Below are 2,623 nucleotides of genomic sequence, written 5' to 3' on the forward strand. Positions count from 1 at the left end.
TTCCTTCAGAAAATTTAATTCAGTCAGAAAAACGGAAAACTAAAAATCATAGATATATCTAATTTGGAATTGTACATTTTCAGCGTTTAGATTGAAAAATACTTCGGGAGAATGCTTTTCCTTTCGTTGAAGTAGTTTTTTGCGACTCAGCCTGCTGCTGAAGTACCAATTGTCGCTGTCTGAAGGTCTCTAGAGGGTCTTCTTCATTCGAATATGCTTTCAGAAACGTTCTCACATCAGAACAGTGGGTGCTTTCGATAGCGCGAAGAAACATTGCTAAGTCATACAAATTTCTATCTGCCATATTTCCATCCCACGGTGGAATAACTAGACTATTTTCTGGATTAGGAACAACTTTAGCTTTATCTGTTTCCAAAATTATTACACGAGAATGATCCCTGTTGATTCTAGAAATATCTTTTGTATAAACATTGTTCCTGTAATGCGTCGAATCTCTGAAAAGACTATACATTATTACACCTTTGCTATTGAGCGACTCAACAACAGGCATCGCCATGAAGCCTGGCTCAGAGGTAAAAATAACAGTTTCATAAGAATGATTGACCAATGTCTCCAGAAGAAAATCGATTCCAGGTCGTTTTCTGAACCTCCAACCAGTTTCGAAACTCCACTCGGGATGCACCAGCAAATCGCGTAGTTCAATCAGAACTGTATATTTGGGTTGTATGTAGGGCTTTTGCAAAGGATCAGGTAGGAGCTTCTTTCTTGAGGGCTCCTCAAACTCGGTGCGAACTCCTGATCGAATGTTTTTCCACGCCCGTCTGAATGTACCGAATGTCTGACCAGTATATTCATCTTCGAATTCAACTCCTGTCACAGAGTCAATATCAGGCTGTCCGTATTTATGTCCAATAAACATCACTAATCCAGTACCCGAGAAACATACAACCGGCAAGCTCCATTTTCGGTACCTGTCATATTTCTTTTGCTTTGATTGCTTTTCTCGCTCGTATTTTTCATGAATATTTTTCAAGTGCAGTTCGGCCTCCGACTGCTGCAAACACATTGACCGAGCGAATAACAATTTCACTTGGAGACCACGGCCAAACGCGTGTCTTATTAAATGAGAGCTGCTTATAATTGAGTATTTGGAAGATTGAAAGGAACAGAAAACAAAACCAGCCATTTCAAAACCTGAAGCACGTTACAAGGCTCTTGCTCTAAAGAAGTGTATAATTATCCAAAACTCTGCCTCTCAAAATGAGTAAAAAGATATACAGTTTATGTGAAATTCAGGTAGTCATTTTTTCGTTATGTGTTAACTGTTTAAGAAAAACAATTTTATGGGAGCAGGATATTTGACGCAATTAAGCGACTAACAAGAGAGCTTCCAAGAAAACCTGTCTCCACAAGACACAGTCAAGGGACAAACTACTAGAACTACTCCGTGAAAAACAACCACAATCCGCTCAAGCCAAACAAAATTATTTTGTTGATCCACAAGTATTGAATTCTATTCCTTGCCACCACTCTATATTTGAAAACATAAGCGCAACAGCAGTTTAAAAAGTGGCCACAAAACTCACATCAGCCACGGTCCGTTAGGTTTAGACGTCAACGAACAAAACGATTTTGACATATCTCATGAGCTCAACCAATTATTATTATTATTATTACTTCGTGGATATGCCACTGGGGAATCACACCCCGCGTTTACAATCTAGGATTGGCACGACAGTGTACATAAACAAATAAATATCCAAGTACAGGGATTGTTTCCAGTCCAATGTCTATTAAAATAACTCCACATATATTCAATAAGTTTGTTCTTCAGATTCTCCGGGTTAAAGAAATCAAGAGCTCTTTGCACGATGTTTATTCTGAATCCAGTCCTATACCAAAAGTTTTCAGTCAAGTCTGCAACAAGGGCCGTATTCACAGCCTCTTTGCCAAAGCTCTCGTCGTCCACGTGTGAATATTATTTGACTCCAGATCAGCTTCGTGCGACTTCAGGATAATTGCCTTGGCTCGGCCTTTGGGAGGAAGGGAATGCATGTGGTACAGGATGTCTCGGATGGGATGGTTCCGGCGTAGTATGTGACCAAGATGAGCTGTTCTTCGTTTTGCAATGTCTTCTGAAATGGGGATTGTCTTGTCATATAACAGCCTCTCGTTTTTTGACAATTTTTGGGTAGTGTATGTCTCGGCAGTCTCTGAGTTGTCTTCTGTGGAAGGAATCTAATCCCTTGGCTATCGTGCTATTGCTACACCCAATTGAACAGTTGTATAATAGGATAGATTTAACATAGACGTTGTATACGCACATTTTGGTTTTCACGTTTATAAATTAGTTTTTCCAGATTCTTCTGAACTTAGACAATGCGAGTTGGGCTACATGTTTCCGCCGACTGATTTCAGCTCCCTCATCAAGAATGGTACCCAGTTTCTTGATCTTGCGTAGATCTGTATCTTTGTGGTACTGAAATATCTCTGTCTTTTGATGATTAACGCATAGGTTGTATCTGGCAAGTACATCTGCTGAAACTTTCAGATTTCATCCGCTTCCTCCTGGGTACTACCGACGAAATCAACGTCATCTGCGTACTCTAGATGACTTGGGAGGCTTGAGATGGGTTTCTTATGATAATCGTGGCCAAGTAGG

The 2,623-nt window shown here is 40.1% G+C and overlaps 1 protein-coding gene across 1 annotated transcript; it reads right to left on the reverse strand.

Moving 5' to 3' along the window:
• On the reverse strand, window positions 1–1,151 carry LOC142337021 (mitochondrial import inner membrane translocase subunit TIM50-like). Its single transcript, XM_075386054.1, has one exon. The coding sequence runs from the start codon at window positions 1,145–1,147 to the stop codon at window positions 80–82; it is 1,068 nt and encodes a 355-aa protein (XP_075242169.1). The 5' UTR covers window positions 1,148–1,151; the 3' UTR covers window positions 1–79.
• Between the last annotated feature and the right edge of the window lie 1,472 nt (window positions 1,152–2,623).

The sequence above is a fragment of the Convolutriloba macropyga genome, chromosome 3 (genome assembly GCF_964194025.1).
Source record: "Convolutriloba macropyga chromosome 3, txConMacr16.3, whole genome shotgun sequence".
In the NCBI taxonomy this organism is placed as follows: domain Eukaryota; kingdom Metazoa; phylum Xenacoelomorpha; order Acoela; family Convolutidae; genus Convolutriloba; species Convolutriloba macropyga.

What these genes read in the sequence shown, in the direction of transcription:
- LOC142337021 (XM_075386054.1), bottom strand. Translation starts at nt 1,147, where the DNA reads ATGGCTGGTTTTGTTTTCTGTTCCTTTCAATCTTCCAAATACTCAATT.